Source organism: Lasioglossum baleicum, chromosome 11 (genome assembly GCF_051020765.1).
Source record: "Lasioglossum baleicum chromosome 11, iyLasBale1, whole genome shotgun sequence".
Taxonomy (NCBI): domain Eukaryota; kingdom Metazoa; phylum Arthropoda; class Insecta; order Hymenoptera; family Halictidae; genus Lasioglossum; species Lasioglossum baleicum.
In genome coordinates, this window is record NC_134939.1 from 4032209 (window position 1) to 4054592 (window position 22384).

A 22384-nucleotide genomic window follows, 5' to 3' on the forward strand; every position below is an offset into this window, starting at 1 on the left:
TATTAAAAACGCGACAAAGAAACTGGAGGCTGTTTACTATAATAATAATAATAATAATAATAATAATAATAGTATTTTATTTCCCATTTCGGGGTACAAACGCGGACCTCCGCTCCGCTTAGAAACTTCACCTTCCTTATCTCTTCATTCTTGTAGAATGTAGACATCTGTAACCAAACAGAACCGAATCATGTTCTTCGTTTCCCCCTTTTAACTTCTCTAATAAACACGGTCAGATGACTTCCGCACTCGAATGCCGAGGCCGAGCGAATTTTCTCTTTGCTTCCCGACATAAAATCTCGAAAAAGGAATAAAATAGGCGCTGGCCTATTAAATTCCATGTGTGTGGTGCGCACATCCTTGAAAGCTAGACAGGAGTCTAGTCGCACCATGTCTGTCGATGACAGACATTTATCCCTTATGTCGGGAAAGCATTTATATGAAAATTCATCGCCCTCGCAAAGTTATAAACAATTAACTTTGCACTCGTTTACGAACTAGTGGGGTCGTGTTTTCTTCGTTAATCGTTCGATAGTTTAGTTCATATAGTAAACAGCCTCCAGTATGGATGAAGAGAGTGGAAGAGATGAGAGAAAGGATGAGCAGCGGAACCGGGGGTCCAGAGTGTGTGAATGAGTGAAGAAGAATGTGTGAGGAATGAGTGAACGGTGTGCTCTCTCTCTCTCGCGTTTAAGTGTAAATTTAAGTTAAGAATGAAGAGATAAGGAAGGTGAAGTTTGTAAGCGGAGCGGGGGTCCGCGTTTGTACCCCGAAATGGGAAATAAAATACTATTATTATTATTATTATTATTATTATTATTATAGTAAACAGCCTCCAGTTTCTTTGTCGCGTTTTTAATACTTTTTAATGGGTTTTTAACATTTTTTTATCTTATTAGGAATTTATTTTAGTGAGTGACCAAAAAGGATAAGTATACGTTACTATTTATATTGAGTCCTACAAGATTGCAATTAGAATTACGATTTTAATTAGGTCTACTTCTTCCTTGAATATAGCAACGCGTGGGTATCAGCGGTAATGAAATAGCAGATTCAAGAATGACTTCAAAGAAAAGAGAAGTGTATCGTTACATTAATATTTCATTCTGTAAGTAGTTTGTAATTATAACTTTAACTATGTGTTTTTTTATATTGTAGAAAGGCAGAGGACCATTTAAAATCGCGATAACGTAAAATCAATATTAGCAGATTCAAGAATGACTTGAAAGAAAAAAGATAAGTATAAACCATACTATAAAGTTACATTAATATTTTATTCTATACTTTGCAATCATGACTTTAACTAATTTTTTGTTTTTTTTGTTATGTTACAGAAAGGCACCATTTAAAATCGATTTTCGTAACCTGAGATGTATGAAACTTGACAAATGTGTTTGAGTGTTTTATTTGTCTAGTTTCATACTTAACGACCTGATATATGTAAAATGTCGTTACAATAATTATGTGATTACCAAAATTGTTAGGAGTGATGCACATATGTATATTGAAATATAACGTAAATAAAATATTTTATATTGCATTATCAAGTCTGTACATTATTTTTCTGATTATAAAAATATTCAGTATTACATAATACATCAACAAAGAAGTATCGAATAAAATTGATTTTGATTTTTTAACAACGATACAATTTATAAAAAATTCTGAGAAAAATTAAGGACAATTGTTTCAATAATATCGGACTAATGAATTTTTATAAAACTGGTATCTCGAAAAGTTCAATACGAAATATGCATTTTCTTCGAATGTTTCGAGATTTTCAATTTTTTTAAACATGTCTGCATAATCTGAAAAATCTGAAAAAAATCTCAATCATGTGTGCTATTAAGTGGAATATTTATAAATTTTTTCGTAATTGTTTATTGAGCATGGTTCGACTAAAAATCAATTTGTGTTGGGGGCCCTCTGGACTACCTTAACTTTAAAAATCAACGAGAAAATTTTTTTAAGAAATACAAAACATATTTTAGGATGAACCATTAAACCCAGTTTTTAAAAAAAAAATTTAGTCCAAATTTCGCTTCGATATCTTTTTTAGATCAAAAGTTATAGCAAAATGTGCGCCGCGCCGCGCCGCGCCGTCCCGGGATTCAAATGCGCGCCGTCTCCAGATCCCGACTTTCCGACTCGTGCTTCCGAAACTTCGGCAACATGAAAATTGGTGAAAATCGAAGGAACGCGTCGCCGACGCGTTCGGTCGAGCAGGTAGTCACACGGACATGGTAGAGGTATGCTTGTCGTGTAGCGCGCGTGCAATCGAGCATGCACTTACACGGGCAGAGTAGAAGTACGTCGTGTGTAGCGCGTGCGCAGCAGAAGCTACGGCGAGGACGGTCCGTCAGAGAGGGGGAACCTGTGCTGGAGGGGAAGCGTCCTCGCGTCCCCGATTCTGGCATCACAGGCCAAGGCTGTGGCCGGCGAGGACCTTTCCCTTCCGGCAGAGGACCCCCCACTCTGACGGACCGTGGACTTACCGTCCTCGCCGTTGCTTCTGCTGCGCACGCGCTACACACGAACGTACTTCTACTCTGCCCGTGTGAGTGCCTGCTCGATTGCACGCGCGCTACTCACACAAGCGTACCTCTACCATGTCCGTGTGACTACCTGCTCGACTGATCGACACCGACGCGTTCCTTCGATTTTCACGTTGCCGAAGTTTCGGAAGCATGAGTCGGAAACACTGATGCCAAGGCTGTGGTATTTACTGTGGTGAGCTGACGAGAAGATCCCTGGCAGAAATGCGGTGACGTAGGCAAGAATGCGCACCCGATTGGTTGGCTTGGAGGGGGGGCGCCTAGGCTCACACGCAGTTTCGACTAGAGCGTTCTATTGGCCGACGCAGTCACCCCCACTACTCGAGTCGCGTGACGAAGAGAGGGAATCAGACGTACCCTAGGGTACTCAGTGAGGGTACTCAACGGCGTAGGCACAAAATTCAGAATACTGCTGAAAAGTTGTCATGACGTAAAATGTTCAAATCAGTATTGACATTAACAACAACAACTCTCTCCCGCTCTCTCTCCCGCTCTCTCTCTCTCTCTCTCTCCCGCTCTCTCTCTCGCTCTCTCTCTCCCGCTCTCTCTCTCTCCCGCTCTCTCTCGCTCTCTCTCTCCCGCTCTCTCTCTCGCTCTCTCTCCCGCTCTGTCTCTCGCTCTCTCTCGCTCTCTCTCTCCCGCTCTCTCTCGCTCTCTGTCTCTAATGTAAAAAGCTAAAAAAAAAAGTATAAAAAAAGTTACTACGACGGTACTCGAACCCGAGTCCACGGCATAGCAGTTCAGCTCGCTGCCGCTACGCCACACCATTACTTAGTAAAAGAGTGAACTATGTAAACTGACATGTTGCGTCCACAAAACTTTAATTTGCAAATATCTTGAAAATTACTGAATAGTTGCCTCTATAATGGGGTATATTCGTAATCAGGGGAACAAGATCTGTAACTCTGTAAAGTCTCAACTAAATCTGTGACGCGAAGGCTTTGCATTCTCCTTGTGTAAATTGTCACTTTTCATGACTGCAATAGGATCCTCGTATTCACGGCATTGAATATTGGCTGTAAGTCGTGAAACATCGTAGCCCTCTGTAAATACGGGAATCCTACTACTATGCGTCGTGTGACGTAGCAGCTGAAAGGGCGTGGTCACGCGGCGAGTACGGGACCGTCAGAGGTGGGGGTAGGCGGCGAGTAAGGACCGTCAGAGGTGGGGGTAGGCGGCGCTAGCTGGAGACCCCTCTTGCCTCTGTGCCCCCCCGGGGATCTTCTCGTCAGCTCACCACAGTACTCGTTCAGGCGGGAAAAGAGTTCGCGTAGGTGCGCTTTGTGTTCCTCGACTGTGCTCGATGCGACCAGGATATCGTCTATGTAAACGTAGCACCAGTCGAGGCCGCGTAACACTTCGTCCATAAACCGCTGGAATGTCTGCGCCGCGTTTCGGAGTCCGAAAGATATCCAGGGGAAATCAAAAAGACCAAACGGGGTCGTAATCGCGGTTTTCGCAATGTCTTCCGGGTTCACCGGTATTTGATTATACGCGCGCACCAGGTCTATTGTTGAGAACACGTTTTTCCCGCCTAAGCGCTGCGCGAAATCCTCGATGTGCGGCACCGGATATTTATCCGCAATTGTCCTCGCAATACGGGACTAAACTATGCTAGATCTAATGTCCGCTAAGTAAAATCAAATGAGAAGCAATTTTGTCGCTAACAGGACTTTCTATGTGAGCTACTATACATATATATTATATTATGATATAATATATATATATATATATATATATTATATTATTCTTCTTTGTCGCCTATATAAAAATATATGGGTTTATATGCTAGGTTCGTAGGGGCTCTCAATGTTAAGTAAAAAACTGATGCTCAATAACTATAGAAAAAGTAGAGATGTATGATGGCATCATGCAGCGGGTGAGCCTGCTCCAAGTCTTGATTCATGTGGGTTGTCACATTGGCCATGACGGGCATGCAAGAACGCAGCACCTACAAAACCCCTATCTCCCGCAGGGCACCTTCCACAGCTTCGTCCTCCTGTAGTAAATCCTGAGATGCAATGGCTTTTAACACATTTTTTTTGCTAGTCTCTTGAATTTCACCGCCGAGCAATAGTTCATCTAAGATAAAGTATGCTTTCTCAAAGTTGAAAATTATATCTAACTCGCATACACTTCCAAAATATTTATCCAATAATTCAACGTAACGATGTATAATTTCTAAAGTGAGCAATTCATTTTCGTTTTGTTCAATTGCACAAAAAAAATATAAACTTGCGTATCTTTTATAGACAACTTTAACATCTTTCCATTCTAGGAAACTGGACATTTTCGGCTTTCGCGCTAATATTGTCGTAATCAATTCCCTTGTAATTTTTTTCTTTTTCTTATCAGGATATGCCACATACCATTTTTGTAGACGTAACTTTCCTTGGCGACTGAACAATAACATAAATCGCATCATATCAATCTATAATCATGTGGAGAATAAACAATGAATATTTACCATTTTTAAGTAAACTTCTTTTGATAAAATAACCACAAAATTAAACACAACACCTTTCACTAAATAGATCACAATACGTGAAGTAGACTCGACTTTCGGAGCCAGGTGTAGAGACGAAGACCAACAGCTTTCGGATCGTCGCGCTGTTCCGTCCCTCACCATTGCTTCGAATTCGGCCTTCGCGATGCGGAGCTTATCCGGCGCCAGCCGACGGGGCTTGCACGATACCGGCGGGCCAGGTGTGGTCCGGATGTGGTGCCTCGTCGCGTGTTTGGCCGTGCGGTGTCCACCCGACGGCCGCGTGAGGTCCGGGAATTCTGCGAGAATCCTGTGGAAGGTGGATTCCCCGGCAATCGCCTTCACACTCTCGGCACAACACATCACCACGCGGCCGGCCACCGTCAGAGTCGTAACACCGTCTGTTAGTTTTTTCGCGCGCATATCGACGAGGAGTCCGTAATGGCTCAAAAAATCGGCGCCGATTATCGGAGTGGTAACGTCCGCTATCACAAACCGCCACGAAAAAACCCGACGCAGGCCGAAGTTCAACTTGAACCTCACGGAGCCGTACGTCGCAATCATCGAGCCGTTCGCGGCGTAAAGTTCGTATGTCGTCCTTTCGCGTGCACCACTCACACGCGAATGCGGAAAAACGCACAGGTCGGATCCTGTGTCCACCATGAATGTGATTTTCGTGCTATGGTCCGTCACGAAAAGGCGGCTTGTAGACGGCGCAGAGTCGTTCGCCGCCATTAACGACCGTCCCGCCGGTTTCCCGTCGCGTGGGAACAGGGGTCGCGGCACTTCTTTGCGGCGGGACCATGCTTCCAATGATACCAGCACCTGCCGTCACCAGGTGGTACCTCATCGTTTCGGTTTCGCGATTTCGACGCCCTTCTTCCGCGAGGGCCGCGAGATTTGGACCGCGCGCGGCGGGTGTCCATTCCGACGCGGAGAGCGGCGATTTCGCGACGGAGTTCCGCTATCGCGGCTTGGGTATCGTCCGTTCGGCTTGTCGACGTTGCAGCTACCTGCGGGCGAGACGACACCTCGATGACGGTATCGGCGAGGGCTGCGAGGTCGGAAAGCGGGTCCTTCTGCCGCGTTACGAGCACTGTTTGCGCGCCCGTCGGCAAGCGCGACATCCACAGCGTTTTGAGGAACTCGTCCGTCACGGTACCGTCGGCGAGGCTTTGCAGACGCCGCAGGAACACGGAAGGCTTCCGGTCGCCGATCTCCTCGTGCTCGAGGAGGTTCCGGATGTCCTGCTCTGCAATTGAGTTTTATTTCACCATAAAATACCGAAATTACTTTCTTGCCAACGATAGTTTCAAACATATGATCTGCCATGATATCAATAAGAGAAATATCACTAATAGAGGTGTACGCAAGAACTCGAAAATGTTCGAGATTCTCGAAGGTTTCGGGTTTCTCGAAAATTTCAGGGTTCTCAGTACTCGATTACCGTTACAAGTAGGCAGCGGACCTTAATGCAAAATAAAAATTTGGTACCTGAATTGCAACAAATTGGATTGAAATAGAAATTTATTTTCTTTCTTACTATATTAAATAAATCGAAAATAATACAGTATTTCCATTTAACAGTATGTATTTCTAAATTGTTCGAATATTTTCACTGTTACAAATTACACCTACTCGTTTTTGTCATAAATGCATAAAATCCGCTGTCTAGTATCGAACTCGTCCCAACCATCGAGGTCCACGCATTTTCGGGCACACCCCTAACCACTAAGAATAAATTCTGAGATCGTCTGTTAATATTTTTTTGTTTTAGTCGTTTCTAAAGGGAATTGATGGATAACCACGTGTCCGGTTGAGGGTTAATATTTGCCGTGATATACTGAAGGCCTTGCGCGGCCCGCGGCTGGCTGTACGACGATGCCACCGTGGATGCTCATTAAAGAAAATCACCTTGGGATCGTATATGTGAAGCATGGCACCCTCGTCAAGCAGGGTCTTGGCGACATGAATGGCCGGTGACTCACGCGTGTCTCCGGTGTTCTTCTTGAAGGCGAACTCTAGCATAGAGATCCGTTTGTCCGTAACGGTGTTGAACAGCGATTCGATTTTTTTCGCGGAGTACCTTGACTTCTGGTATTCGTTCATGTCTATGACCTGTTGCCAGTAGGCAGCCACCTCCGGCAGGTTCAGGCACTCGCACATGTACACCAGATTGAGTATGTCCTTCTGGAAGCAGGAGCCGCCGAATCCCACCGAAGCATGAAGGAACTTCGATCCTATTCGGGAGTCAAGGTCAACAGCTCGCGCTACCTCCGAGACGTCCGCGCCCGTCGCCTCGCACACCGCCGACAGCGAATTTATGCTGGATATGCGCTGCGCTAAAAACGCATTGGCGGCCTAAAATTGAAATTCAATTCTCACTTAATTGCGCAACCCCGGCCTGCCTATTACCACGCGAACAATTGGCAAACATTAATTCCAAGAGAATGCCACGCGACGCGACGTTGCGACACGCAGCCGAAATTCAGAACGCCTGGCGATTCACGTACACAGTGCACAGCAAAATTCGAACAATCAAACCGTTCTCGCATAAAATCATTATTTAACCCTTGGCAGTCGGAGTTATTTTAACTCGAAAATTAAACATTCATCTCGATCTGGAATAATTCCATTCTACATATGATTTTTATGAATATGAAAATGATATAATATCTCGCGTATACATATATGTATAATACTTTTTTAATCGTAAATGTTTAGTCATTGAATAATGGTACAGCAATTTTTAGTGGTTTTAACCGCTAAATATTTAGATGTTTTAATCACTGTAACTGTAAAGAAAATGATACGGCAAGGGATTAAGCACCGGTCGATTGCTTTGACAGTAAAATGTCGAAAAATTCGACATGCAATTAACCGATCTGGCCTCCGAATGGCTCCATTATCGGTGCACGTATTCTTAAAAATAAACGAAAGACGCTGACAAATTTGCTTTGTTAGCTACCGATTTACACAAGTGTGCTTGCCAGTAGACTCGATTTAATCTTTTCATAGTTTGCCTGATATTAACTGATACTGCGTGTAGACGGTAGAAGGGCATTCAACATTCTGACTTTGCCATTCTACAGAAAATGAAGATGCCTAAATTATTGACTAGACTCTACATAGATAAATTTGAAAAATTGGATGAAATAGTGAGGAGTAGACTGCCTATTGATGTACCTGTCTATTAATAAGGTACACATATTCAGTATGTACCTCTATTATTTACATAACCGGATCTACAAGGTTCTAACACAAATTCTGGTCAACTATTTGCGCCAATGACCCGAGTCAAAGATTTACCGTGGGCTAATTTAAGCACCCAAATATTTATACACGTCGTTGCACATTTCTAAAGTGATATATGCTAAGAGAACAGTGGACATGTTTCGAAACATGTCTGCGTTAACTTTTGATTCGCAGTATTTGACGTAGGACTTTTTCGCGGCTCGAGAGTCTACCGGTTTGCACACCTGTGCTTGAACATCGCGTCGCGCGCATTGCTATCAGGATTTTCGGAACATGGATTTGCTCTCACCAGCTTCGATAGCTCTGAGCTCCACGTGTTCATCGTTAAGATGTGTTCACGTGGGGGATCCAGTGTTCGTACACCTTGCACAATTCCTCCATAGCGGCGTGACCTTCGATGGAGTCCTCGCCGCCGATCAGAACTCGGTCTGCGCACAGCAGGTCCTCGATCGCGGTCCCTTCCGCCAGAAACTCAGGATTCGACAGAATCTGAAATGAAAACATGATGGTTTTTGTTCTCCTACTTATGTTACCCTGATCGAAATCGCGACACATCCGACTTGGCACCGACGTACGATATCAAGCGGCGCGTGATAAATGTAAAAACGCGGCCGGAAAGAGAGAAAACAGGGTCATGATCACACGACCGCCCCGCCCCGCCGCGCCGCGCCGGATAGCGGACGCCCCTCGGACGCGACCGGTGTTAATTCAACAGGTGCCAACTAGAACTCTCACTATCCCGGGTATCCGAGTACTCGGAGCACTCATTATAAACTGTTGGAATATCTGCAAAACTAAGTCGAGTGTTGAAGGATACTAAGAGTGTCCCGGAATATTTTAACGGTCCTCGGGTCTTTGTCATTGACTCAGGTCAGAAGTGGAAGGCCTGCAACCTTCAAATACAAAGAGGCCCTGAGTAATAAATTAAGGGACCTCCCACATCTGTTTTTCCGAGTGGACCCAACAAGGGGTTTTTCTTTCCCCTAAAACTTTCTCTGTAGCTTCACTTCAGTTTCGGCTCGCTAACGATACAGACGTCTTCTGACTAGTTCTTCTTCGGTTAAATAAAGAACAGACAGTTTGAATTCTTGTGCGTTATTTCTGCATTATAAATACCCATTTCCATTATAAACCGACCCAAGGGATACGAGTAGACCCACCCGAATTGCAACAAACTAGAGTCAAATAGAAATTTATTTTCTTTGTTAATATGTTTAATATTATACTGTGCAATAATGACTTTGTCACACATTTTACGACATTCCAAATAATATAATGACGATGTTCTTATCACCCTGATAAGAATTGTGAACACGTATAGAAAATTTATACTCGGCTCACGAGATATCGATGAAATTTGAAATGCATAGGAAACTCAATGTTTTTGTTTCAGCAATCGTTACTTTTGAAAAAGAGAAAGCCTTCAGCTTTTAATATATTATTCTTAATCAGAAGTAAGCTATTTAGGATGCTGCATTATAATTGAATAATGACAATGAATGTAACGTAAAAATTGCAAATAAAAAAGAAAGTGTAACTCACGTAGAGCTCAACGTAATATTAGTTTTACGAATAGCGTATTTTCTCAATTATTTGTAAACGGGTAAATCCAATCATCTTTATCGGTGTGCTTTTCGATACGGAAGTTTGAACAGTTGGCATGTGTTGTACAGGAAACCCCGTAGTCCCATTTTGGAAACACGTGTGCTGCCCACCCATAAGCGTATCAGCACAGAATTACTTCGAGGACCAATTGTTTATAATAGGCTGTTCTAAAAATAAATCAGCGGACGCACCGCGAGTCCTGTTCACAAAAACACCAAGAAGAGTATGTACTCCTTTAAATTCGGCGCCATTGTTCCTTGTATGCAACGGCAATTTTTGAGGAATTAGTCCAACATTGCGTTTTTAAGTGTAAATTATTTTTCTGAATATAAAAATATTCAATAATACATACATATGTAATATACCTACAAAAAAGCAAAGAATTACAAAACAAAATCGAACAAATTGATTTCTATTTCCAACTCAGAAAATCATGAAAAATTGCAATTTTTACCACAGTTGATCGTTTATAATTCGTAAACGATATATTAGAAATATTTATTAGATGTCATTTATTAAACTAATTCTTCTAGCCTTACAGAGAAATTGAAATCGTTTTGTTCATTCGTAAAAGAGTTTTTCCGATTTAAAGTGTGTGTGAGTGTGATCAGTTACGCTCCTAACTGTATTTCCCGTTTAGAGTAAAATTTTATCTAACAAAGTCGATGATTCCCGCGGGGGTGAATGAAAACTCACGTGACCGCAGCGCGTGATTGATCAGGCGAAAATTTGAGTAAATAAAAATATGGTTGTAACATTACCTGATACGAAACTCCTGGTTTGTGATTGGCACGCAGAATGTTCATAATGCTTTCCGCCGCTCTAACCGGCACGGTGCTTTTCTCGACAACGATTTTGTCCCCGGTCGCAATTTCTGCGATCATTCTGGCCGCGCTCTCGACATACTTCAAATCTGCTGCTCTTCCTCTCCCGTTGCCGAACGTTTTCGTCGGCGTGTTGACGGAAATGAATATCAAATCCGCCTCCTTGATCGCGGTGTGAATGTCCGTTGAGAAAAATAAATTTTTCCCGCGGCTCATTTTGACCACCTGATCCAAGCCGGGCTCATAAATGGGAAGCTTATCCGAATTCCACTGGGCGATCCTTTCTTTGCTCTTGTCCACGACAGTCACTTTGATTAGCGGACACTTCAAAGCAATAATACTGCAAGTAGGACCGCCAACGTACCCAGCACCGATACAGCAAATATTCCGGATCGTCATTTCCAATGATCGATACCCTACCTGACAGTAACATTTACCACTGGTTAAGCGCAAATCTTTTCACTCGAAGAGATCAAATATTCTTTAAAATGTACAATTAGCGATGGTGTGCGAAATCACTAACCGTGATTTATCACAGTGATCGCAGAATCACTGTATTCTAGAATCATGTATTTCAAAAAAGATCTAACTTAAAATCTTGTATTTCAAAAAGAACTACGTACATAATTCAATGGAGATGAAAAATCAGGAGGACAGTGAGCAAATTTACTCTAGATTAAAAAATTACAATTTACTATTGAATATATTAAGAGAGAAAATATATATATAAATTTCTACGTCACTCCGGTTTGTTGCAATTCAGGTGGAAAATTTTTATTTTGTATAAACTACTAATGAGTTTTCTGACTACTAACATAAGCACGCGTTTACTTTGCCAATTGATTTAATCCACCAATGGAATCGGGAGCCTCACAATTCGGATAATATTGCGCGGCGATCCGTAAAGTGAATCGTCGCCACGTAATATTCATTGTGAATAATACTGACGTAAAATTGTCTTGTTTGCATGTATTACGAAAAACTATTATTAGCTCTCGGAAAACGTGCTCGCGATATTAGGTTGTATCATCAGTTTTGCGCACAATGAATCCCGAAAATTAAAGCAAAATGTGTACCGGTAACGCTAAATCTACCGACCATCAAACGCGACCGATGTGTATTGTATTATAAAAATATGTAACAAGATTAAATTTATTCATATTTTGTGCAATTTTTATTATAATCAGGCTGCGGATCTTTATGCATTTATGGCTTCAAAAAATATTTTAAAAATGCTAGAATATAAAATTCCGAAGAATTTGATACGATTTTGATTTGTTTCATCAGATCTCTAAAGGCTACATACTATGTACCACTGAAAATAATATTTTATTCGTTTCCACTTTCTCTTGAAATTTGCCTGGAAGAATGAAAATTGCGTAAACATCCGCAGTCTAATTATACATAATATGTACTGGAATAAAAAATTTATTCAATGAATTCCCACGAAAACACCTTTATAAATTCAATAATTGTAAAACAAAAAATCTAAAACCGGTAACATGACCGGCGGACTTTTCTCTGTAATTGTCAACGAAGATATAGTTTGGGATGTTTCATTGTATTGACAACGTTATCTCATGAATATATCGATCTAAGTGCCGATTGAAAGATACATACTGTAATCTATTTCGTTACGACCACAATTCACCCTCGCTCGTATCAGTTGAACATGCGAACTGTACAATTATTTTGAAAACTTGACTGGATCATATTCTACGATAATAGTTCATTTACATTCGTCCATTTAAATTCAACGAATGATAAATGTCATAGTTTATCAAGTTTTGTCGGTATGTAACCACTAACAGAATGCCGGATGACGGCTGCAACGTGCTAATGCAAACAACTCGACACACTGTAGAAATCTCATTAGTTTTGAGAGGGCTGAATGAGCGCATTTGAAGTACAATTAATATTTCAAGTAAATTAATAAGAGCACCCTTGGCGTGCTGTCGTTACCTGTGGCTAACGTTTCTAAACGTACCACCTGGCACGATCACACCACTGAAAATAATAGAAATCATTTCAGAGAAACCGTGAAGCGAAACTGTTTTCGAAAATGAAAATCGGCAACGATGCGAGTACTCACTCGCTTTTGCAAAGCTGTTGCCAGGCTTCGTGATACAGTACAGGATCGGACAGCTTTTTGCTTTGTTCCAAATTATCAGCTTCTATGTACTAAACATAATAACGATATATTGTAACGTAGAGTCATTACGGTTATAAAATAATGTATAGTAGCGTAAATAGAGTAATTTACCGTTAAATTCAGTTTGTAGTCAACCTCGACGCAAGCGTGTTGCAATGCTTTTTTCACGGACGTATAGGAATCTTCTAACTTGGTATACTTTCCCACTAAAGCAATGTTTACCTCCTTTCGTACGTGATCTATTCGATCTGCCAACTCCCTCCATTTTCGCATGAAACATCGCGGACGTGGCACGCCAATATTTAATTGTAGTCTCTCTTTTAAAAATTCGATTACACCCTGACTTTCCATTAACAATGGTACACGGTATATAGATGATAAATCATGTATAGTTATGACCTAGGAAAATCAATCGTTACATTAGCATTATTAATTGACTTTCAAATTCAAAGAAAAACAGGTAGAAAAAGGCTGATCCGTTTACCTGATCCGGAGCAACACCGCAGAAACTCGAAATCTTTTCTTTGATGGTGTCGCCAATAGGCTTCTCCGATCTACACACTATAATATCAGGAGATAAGCCCAATCCGCGCAATTCCTTCACGCTGGATTGCGTGGGCTTTGTTTTTGGTTCTCCTGTAGACCGTGGCTAAAAACAAAATATATTCGTGACTATATACTTCTTTTAATTAGTATATACAGAAAGGAATAAACTATGGTTACTGTAGAAATATGTTTGTCTCTCACTGCACATGATTCTATGATCTAAGAATAAACTAGCTTATGTTAGCAGTTGGCTCAAGTTCAAGGTCAAGATCTAAACAATGAATAAGGATTATTTAAAGAAATACATATAGCTACGTACTTGTGGTACCAAAGACACATGAGCACAACAAAAATTCTCCTTTTTCACTTTAGATTGAAACCATCTGAAAGCTTCGACGAAGGGCATTCCTTCGATATCTCCTATTGTGCCTCCTAGCTCGATAATACAAACCTGCAACAATCAAGACATTAATCTATATTAGAAAGTATTAGAAGTATGGAGTTTTACAATAAGCAGTATGTAGATATATTACTTCGGGTTGACCACCATCTTCCGTTACGGGTTGATTTGCCACTCTTTCAACCCAGTCTTGGATGGCATTTGTTATATGAGGTACCACTAAACACAAATTTAAATAACTGTTACTTTACCGATGTACGCTCTACAACAAAAGATTACAACCAGTTCTATTTTGTCTATACCTTGTACCGTTTCTCCCAAGTATCCACCCTGCCTTTCCTTTGATATCACCTCTTGGTATATTTTCCCCGTGGTGATATTGTTATCCCTGTGTAACGTTATGTCCAAGAAACGTTCGTAATTGCCTAAGTCGAGATCGACTTCGCCTCCATCCTCAAGAACATATACTTCGCCTGGAAAAAATACTTTCATAAATATATTCAAGGAATACAAGATCGTAACATTGAACATTTATTAATTGTGGCTTATGATATTTGGTCCCCTCAGAGTTTCAAATTCATTTACCCAATCTCCTCTTTTCTCTTTCCACTCTCACCATCGCCTTTTCAGCGGGACCTACTGTTTATGGTGGGTTCCGAACCACCTTTTGCCAACAACACGTGAAAAACACCCCGGGTGGGTCACTTTCCGGTTTCTTACCAGACGGTCACCCATCCCAGTGCCGTTCACGTTCCACGTTGTTTAACTTCGGTGATCTAACGAGAACCGGTGCATTCAACAGGACTACGGTTGTTGGCTGAAAATTTATTAATTAATGAATTATATTTGTTGAACATAATCGTTGACGATAACTGTCATATAACATAAAAGTTAATAATCGCAATGTTATCGATATTTAAATCTTGCTAGAGTGAGAGTTGAGTAATGCGCGGGAGTAATCAACATATAAAATGACTCCTGACCGCATGGCTATAGAAAACATGTTGCCATAGCGCTAAACATATCCGGAACGTTCGGTTCTATCGGGATAAAAGAGACAAAGATTAAAATTCAATGTCGTACCGTGCTCGTAGGGCGAAAATGTCCCGGCATCAATATTTATGTAGGGATCTATTTTGATTGAAGTAACTCGAACACCGCACTCCTTCAGGAGCGCCCCAAAGGAGCTGGCAATGACGCCTTTCCCCACACCACTTATTACACCACCGGTCACTAAAATGTATTTCATATTTCACTGGTGACTGAAGACTGAACTGGACTGAACTCTGAACTGGACTGACTCACTCAGGACTGACTGAACACTGACTGGGAAAATTAATGTAAAAACTTTATCTGCCCGAGACGCCGTAGGTCTAGTTCAAATGGAACTGTGAATGAGAGCGAATGAGTGCGCGCGCGCTTGTCATCAAATAAATCAGCAAACGTTCAATTCAATATATGTAAATGAAGCATTTCATGTGTATGACCGAACACTTCTCATAAATATTTGCATCTTAAATGAAGGACATCAACTCGTACTACTCTCAAATGATTTTTGTAAATAATCTGATATGTAATATACTATGAGTCTGTGTATGTACTTTAAAATTAACGAGAGAGACAGAGTTCGAAGTCAGGCAACTCTTCCCAACAAAATCATTCGGTTCATATATAGGTTTTCCTTTGACATGTTACTCATTCAATCGTTTGTATAAATTCAATTTTCTCAACACGTAGAACCTCAGTTGTAGAATTTTATTGTAATTTAATTAAAACAAATTAATTAAAGAAAGTACTTTGTATTGATCACTGTTATTTCTTACAATCCCCTTTGCAGCTTGAAAATGTAAACAAACGCCGCGCCGGGACAGGCTTACGTTGCCGCTGAGCGTGCAAGAATACGAAAAATTCAATACAGTATATTAGCGATAGTGTTTTGCAAATATCTCGAAAACTAAAAGCGGACCCCCCTATATTGGAAAAGGAAAAAGTTGTTCAAAATGTGTTGCTGTATAACATATTAAAATTTCATCAAAATCGGAGGACGCAGACCTGTTCGCAATAATTACCAAATAATCTTTTATTTGCAAATAAGAAATAATAAATGCATCATTTTTGGAATTATTTAAATAATTTTTATTTAAATAAAAAGTTTAGTTATTATTTGCAATTAAAATCACACGTTTATATGTATATTATTTGAAATAGGTGTTGGAGACTGTAAATCAAATGGGAAACTTTCTTCCAGCAGATCTATTAATGGGTCTATTAACTTTTTTCCGTGTAACATTTTGTTTATTTTCTCGTTTCTTTGTTATAATAAATGGAAGCTTATGTTAATTTGTTGTTCTTCATTCTTTAATAAGCCCCTTTTAATTTCCCATCAGTTTTAACTCCATAAAGTAATAGTTTCCTGTAAAATCCGTATCAATGCCTCCGGATCGGAAACTTTCTGCCAGGGGTTGTATTAATTCGAGTAACTGTAACTTTTTAAATGTTGGACTATACGATTTGGACTTTTCGTGAGAAGTTGGAGAAATTAGTTTACTGCATGATGTGAAAAGATATTTTTCCAGAAATTGCAGTTGGCTGGAATTGTAGAGAAAATAGGTACTAAAAGTCGCATTTCACAACTTTTTTATGTGGGCCTATATTCAAAATTTAAAAGATAGTTATAATAATTAACCCTTTGCAGCCGCTTTAACTTCGGAGCTGTTTTAACACGAAAATGAAACATCTCGTTCTAGGTAGAATAATTTCGTTCTATACGATTCTTTTCATTTGATGGATATGAAATTGATTGTAATACCTCAGACAATAATTAAAGGTTTAGTAATTGATTAGCTACCAACATGTTTAACAATGTAAACAATATTTTGAATAATGGGACAGCAATTTTTAGTGGTGATTTCGAGTCACCACTGGAGTGCTAAGGATTAAAGATGGTAGAAATTGCAGGATATTACAACAATGACAAATATTATAAAGCAGATACGCTAACGTTACCGTTATCGCGTCAGAAGGAATAGCTGCAAGCTGCAAGCTGCAAGTACAATTGTATAGAATTTCGGGGAAAACTTGGAAGAGTGGGAGGGTTGCCGGAGTATTAATTATGGCGTGGAAGAACCAACGAATAATCACGGTCGCTTAGACTGGCCGGACTATGACAGGGTAAGACGTGGTTTCCCTCGGGTCTCAATTATCCATCGGGCCTTAATTTGTCCGGGCTGTTTGTCTCTCGATCAAGCCGGTTCGTCGAGGTCCTGGTACTATGTACTTTGGAAATGAAATGAATGATTATGTGAAAATTTGCTTGTCAAACGAACATTCCGGGAAAAGGTTCAGGTAATTTCGTGCAGGAGTTTCATTGTGGGGAAGCACAGCGCGCGCAATAAACAGAGTTCGAAAATCCAGAGTTGTTTTGGTAACTACCCAGAATTTTTATTGGCCCTCGCGACGGTCAAAGTAATTGCCCAGTTTTATTTACGTTTTATTACTTCGCCGCGTACCCTGGTATAAAGCAATTTAGATATCGTGAAACGGTTCGAATTTCTTTTATTGCTGTTCTTGGAAATTCTGAAATTTTCAACAAATATACACGATCAGTGTCTGTACGTTTACTATACATATACGTCAGTCAGTCAGATCTGCTTCGAGCCGATATCGATTGCAGCCTGCACTCGATGCTCGAAGCTGAGTGTGCTTTTCAACTACTTTATTCGGAAATAGATCTATGATATTCTGCTTGTATAGTAGGGTGCTTCTTAATTTTTGACCAACGAATTAAATGCACCGCACCCCCCAGAATTGTTCCTTTAAGTGAGAAAAAATTTGTGTAAAGTTTGAGATCGATCGGATAAAAGGATCACGTTACCCAAAGCGAATGAAAATTTTGAAAATTTTGAAATTCACCTCAACTATGGAACATGGCACATCGTTGGATTTGTCTTTTTTTTCTGAATAGGAATATGGAAAAATTATATGATCTCCTTTAAATAAAAATAACGATGACCTTAAAATTTCAAAAATATGATTTCCAAAAAATTCTTTTATTTTGCCATTATATTTACCATATTGAACAATGCAAATTTCTCCTCTGACATTTTTTCGTACAATCACAAATAACAGAGATATTTAAACATTTCCATGTATTACATTTTATTTATACCTGTACTGAAACAAGACTTTAAGAAGCCTAAAGTGACAGTTTAGCTACATTAGCATTGAACAATAAACAAAATCAACTTGTACTTTGCATTACAAAGTACTTTTGTCAACTGTTAAGTAAAGTTATTAAGTAAAACTATTTCTGTTACCACAATTTTTTGTCAACTGGCTTTGGTTTGCAAAATATGAACTGAAAATCACTTTCGCAAGGCAGAAACCAGGTACAGTTTCGTACCTGGGTACTGGGTACCCTCGATGCCGTCCATTAACATAAATAAAACGCTATAAAACATTTCGTCGGGATTAGGACCCCTCAAATGAGGGTAGCGAGGGGCAGCGGACCCGTTTACAACTCTCCGTACTGAACACTGGACCCATGACGACGGTCAGGTACGAGGGACGTTTAGTACACGTGCACTGAACACTTACTTGGAGTTCCTTCCTCCATTTGATGTACGTTCGAATAGTATGCGGTTGTAGAGCTGGTTTCTGCACGCGCGTACGAAGTTTTCGCCAAAATCTCGCAGTGTTTAGTCACACAATCAAATATTTCAGCATGTCATCTCCGGTGTAACTCATGCTTGTCAACCAGACGTTCTCGCGAGTTGTTTGATGGCCAAGGGGAACCGCGCATGTGATCCAACGGTACCACTTCGAACTTTAGTTTGTTCTTAACGCAGTCATGCGGTGATTGCAAGAATGTAATGCAGAAACCGAGTTGCGTTAAGAATATCTCATCACCTTGGCATTAAGAAGTTATATCAGTTGGTAACAAAGTGGAATCTTTCACAAGAATGCAATTTTGTAAGATCCGGCTAAACGTAGCGGATCTTTATGCAAAATAAATATTTTCCACCTGCATCGCAACAAAGTGGAGTGAAATAGAAATTGATTTGCTTTCAAAATATTTTTAACAGGTTGAAAACACTGTAACAGTAATGTTAAATTCTTCTAATACTCATTCTTGCCATAAATCCATAAAATCCTTAGCACTCGAATTGCTGTACAATTATTCCAAATATTATTTACATTAATAAATGTGTTGGTATTATACAAATAAATTATATTAAAGATGTGCTTCAAGATTTATAAAGAAAATTTTATTGGATAGAAAGATTTATATATTTTGAGTTAATACACGGTTGTTGGAAGTTAATCGCTAAAGTATTCTCAAGTTATTAAAGCGAATGTAACCATTTCGGTCACGAAAGAAATCATTCACGGACCATGTTCTTCCACAGCATTCCGAAAACCAGCGTTGCATAAATTTACATACACACTGACAATTTTGAAATGAAATTTTTAGCTTCTTTCGGGAAGGTTCCGTTTTGTCTTTTCGTCCAGCTATCGATAAATGTTTATTCAATTACAATTGAAACGACAATTATTAAAAGAGGAAGTTGTGCAATTGGTTCGAACAATTTTTACCATTTCTGAATATTTTACCAAATCAATTCTCTTTACAACACAACGTTTACAACACAAGACAAATTCAATTTCCCATCGTCTCGCTCGAAGATGCGCAAGCAACATTTCAATGCAATACGTGCAGGTACACTCCATAAAACCCCGAGCCCCAACGCATTCAAACTTCCACCGTACAGAGCGGTGCAATTGGGCCCAAGTGGTTACCTGGGCGCGCAATCAGTCTCCAGAATCCACCCTTACCATAAAACCATCGAGGAGTCCGTGTTCGCCCGTTCCGAACCCCCTTTGTCCGCTGTCCCGTTACGTTCTTTTCGCTTCGCCGTGGTCAACGATCGTAAATCGGGCCCGATCGCGTTACCATTCTAATCTGTTGGGCCTGTAGACGTGGGTCCGGCAGCTTTTAGCACCTGTCCAGGGACGCGAGATCGAACCAGGTCGCGAAAACCGTGATGTATTTATACACTCCGGGACAAAAAGATAGCACAACATCTATTTTTCCTTATTTGGTACATTAAACTAAAGAAAATGAATATTTTAATATGTCAACATATTCTGACATGCCTGTACGTACACAATGTACTGAATATTATCCACCATATAGAGTTTTTCGTGCCGATTCCAAATCTGGTTTTAATTTGTTTCCATACGCACAGTTTTTGAGGAACATGGCTTTGAAAAAAAAACATATTTTTCAACGTTAAACGAATATTGTGATGTCATTATAAAAGGTATTGAATTGTTCTTTGCAGCAAAAGATTCTGTAGACTTTCCCGAATACAGTGATATCCAATATTAATACATTATGATTGTTTAAATATGTTTAAACAATGATTAAAGACGGAGAGACACCACTTTTGCACCAATTTTTGAGGATATTTTTCAAATTATCTCAAAAATAAGGGTGCAGCGGAAAATCGAACTATACCACGCGATAGAGCAGACTTTTATCTTGAGAAATCACGCTTTCAAGTTCGCAACGTCGACGTTTTTTTCGCACAAAAAGGAAAATGCCAGTGACGGGATACGGCGCGGCGCGCGATCGGCCGTACCAATGGTGAGCGCCAGTGGCGGCAACTCATGTCGGGCGAAGATATTTTGCTTTCTGGTTTGAAAAAAACGTCGACGATCCAAACTTGACAGGGTGGCTTCTCAAGATAAAAGTCTACTCTATCGAGTGGTATAGTTCGAATTTCCGCTGGACCCTTATTTTTTGAGATAAATTCGAAAATATCCGCAAAAATTGGTGCAAAATGGTGCATCTCCGTCTTTAATCATTGTTTAAACATATTTAAACAATCATAATGTATTAATATTGGATATCACTGTATTCGGGAAAGTCTACAGAATCTTTTGCTGCAAAGAACAATTCAATACCTTTTATAATGACATCACAATATTCGTTTAACGTTGAAAAATATGTTTTTTTTTCAAAGCCATGTTCCTCAAAAACTGTGCGTATGGAAACAAATTAAAACCAGATTTGGAATCGGCACGAAAAACTCTATATGGTGGATAATATTCAGTACATTGTGTACGTACAGGCATGTCAGAATATGTTGACATATTAAAATATTCATTTTCTTTAGTTTAATGTACCAAATAAGGAAAAATAGATGTTGTGCTATCTTTTTGTCCCGGAGTGTATAAATACATCACGGTTTTCGCGACCTGGTTCGATCTCGCGTCCCTGGACAGGTGCTAAAAGCTGCCGGACCCACGTCTACAGGCCCAACAGATTAGAATGGTAACGCGATCGGGCCCGATTTACGATCGTTGACCACGGCGAAGCGAAAAGAACGTAACGGGACAGCGGACAAAGGGGGTTCGGAACGGGCGAACACGGACTCCTCGATGGTTTTATGGTAAGGGTGGATTCTGGAGACTGATTGCGCGCCCAGGTAACCACTTGGGCCCAATTGCACCGCTCTGTACGGTGGAAGTTTGAATGCGTTGGGGCTCGGGGTTTTATGGAGTGTACCTGCACGTATTGCATTGAAATGTTGCTTGCGCATCTTCGAGCGAGACGATGGGAAATTGAATTTGTCTTGTGTTGTAAACGTTGTGTTGTAAAGAGAATTGATTTGGTAAAATATTCAGAAATGGTAAAAATTGTTCGAACCAATTGCACAACTTCCTCTTTTAATAATTGTCGTTTCAATTGTAATTGAATAAACATTTATCGATAGCTGGACGAAAAGACAAAACGGAACCTTCCCGAAAGAAGCTAAAAATTTCATTTCAAAATTGTCAGTGTGTATGTAAATTTATGCAACGCTGGTTTTCGGAATGCTGTGGAAGAACATGGTCCGTGAATGATTTCTTTCGTGACCGAAATGGTTACATTCGCTTTAATAACTTGAGAATACTTTAGCGATTAACTTCCAACAACCGTGTATTAACTCAAAATATATAAATCTTTCTATCCAATAAAATTTTCTTTATAAATCTTGAAGCACATCTTTAATATAATTTATTTGTATAATACCAACACATTTATTAATGTAAATAATATTTGGAATAATTGTACAGCAATTCGAGTGCTAAGGATTTTATGGATTTATGGCAAGAATGAGTATTAGAAGAATTTAACATTACTGTTACAGTGTTTTCAACCTGTTAAAAATATTTTGAAAGCAAATCAATTTCTATTTCACTCCACTTTGTTGCGATGCAGGTGGAAAATATTTATTTTGCATAAAGATCCGCTACGTTTAGCCGGATCTTACAAAATTGCATTCTTGTGAAAGATTCCACTTTGTTACCAACTGATATAACTTCTTAATGCCAAGGTGATGAGATATTCTTAACGCAACTCGGTTTCTGCATTACATTCTTGCAATCACCGCATGACTGCGTTAAGAACAAACTAAAGTTCGAAGTGGTACCGTTGGATCACATGCGCGGTTCCCCTTGGCCATCAAACAACTCGCGAGAACGTCTGGTTGACAAGCATGAGTTACACCGGAG

The 22384-nt window shown here is 40.1% G+C and overlaps 2 protein-coding genes and 1 pseudogene across 2 annotated transcripts in view; all 3 read right to left on the bottom strand.

Annotated features, from left to right (window-relative positions):
• Window positions 1–4196: 4196 nt before the first annotated feature.
• On the bottom strand, window positions 4197–5004 carry LOC143213497 (AP-1 complex subunit sigma-2 pseudogene; annotated as a pseudogene).
• Window positions 5005–5028: 24 nt separating this feature from the next.
• On the bottom strand, window positions 5029–11123 carry LOC143213478 (UDP-glucose 6-dehydrogenase-like). Its single transcript, XM_076433377.1, is given in 5 exon segments — window positions 5029–6292; window positions 6955–7401; window positions 8585–8638; window positions 8641–8784; window positions 10662–11123. Coding segments are annotated over 5 exon segments (1206 nt in total). The 3' UTR covers window positions 5029–6193.
• The window catches only part of LOC143213474 (uncharacterized), a 31141-nt gene continuing 19877 nt past the window's right edge, over window positions 11121–22384 (bottom strand). The window contains exons 8-15 of the mRNA XM_076433370.1: window positions 14125–14295; window positions 13956–14041; window positions 13742–13873; window positions 13361–13525; window positions 12988–13275; window positions 12817–12905; window positions 12687–12731; window positions 11121–11144 (exon numbers count right to left, since the gene is read on the bottom strand). Of these exons, the coding sequence (XP_076289485.1) occupies window positions 11141–11144; window positions 12687–12731; window positions 12817–12905; window positions 12988–13275; window positions 13361–13525; window positions 13742–13873; window positions 13956–14041; window positions 14125–14295 (980 nt within the window). The 3' untranslated portion in view covers window positions 11121–11140. The remainder of the gene's footprint in view (window positions 11145–12686; window positions 12732–12816; window positions 12906–12987; window positions 13276–13360; window positions 13526–13741; window positions 13874–13955; window positions 14042–14124; window positions 14296–22384) is intronic.